The sequence below is a fragment of the Eimeria mitis genome, genomic scaffold (genome assembly GCF_000499745.2).
Source record: "Eimeria mitis Houghton genomic scaffold, Emh_scaff203, whole genome shotgun sequence".
NCBI lineage: Eukaryota > Apicomplexa > Conoidasida > Eucoccidiorida > Eimeriidae > Eimeria > Eimeria mitis.
Genome location: NW_013570352.1, coordinates 3669 through 3954, shown reverse-complemented (window position 1 = coordinate 3954; position 286 = coordinate 3669). Strand labels below are relative to the sequence as shown.

At 51.4% G+C, this 286-nt stretch overlaps 1 protein-coding gene across 1 annotated transcript in view; it reads left to right on the top strand.

The window, feature by feature from the left end:
- EMH_0003180 (importin subunit beta-1, putative) overlaps positions 1-286 on the top strand; it is a gene marked incomplete at both ends in the record, with an annotated part of 7032 nt that overhangs the window by 3890 nt on the left and 2856 nt on the right. Inside the window, one exon of the mRNA XM_013496294.1 lies at positions 225-266. Within this exon, the coding sequence (XP_013351748.1) occupies positions 225-266 (42 nt within the window). The remainder of the gene's footprint in view (positions 1-224; positions 267-286) is intronic.

The window sequence follows — 286 nt, the reverse complement described above, 5'->3', positions numbered from 1 at the left end:
TGGCAGCTTCCAATTCCTCTCGGAGTGTTCGATATTTGCAGCTCGTTTGCTTGTAGTAGTGACCTGCATGATTTGGGATATCTGAAGAAAGCCCATTCAAGTGGTATGGGCGGAGTGCTGATGGCCACTTGGGAGCTGCGTGTTGAGTGCGTACATGAGAACGCAAGCAAGTGGACCACTTGGCAAACGCAAGCGCTGCATGGGCTGTGCTTGTACTGATGCAGGTATGCTGTGTGGCGTTATTCAAATTCTCTGCCTACGCCTGGGTGACCAAGTGAAGCCTGTT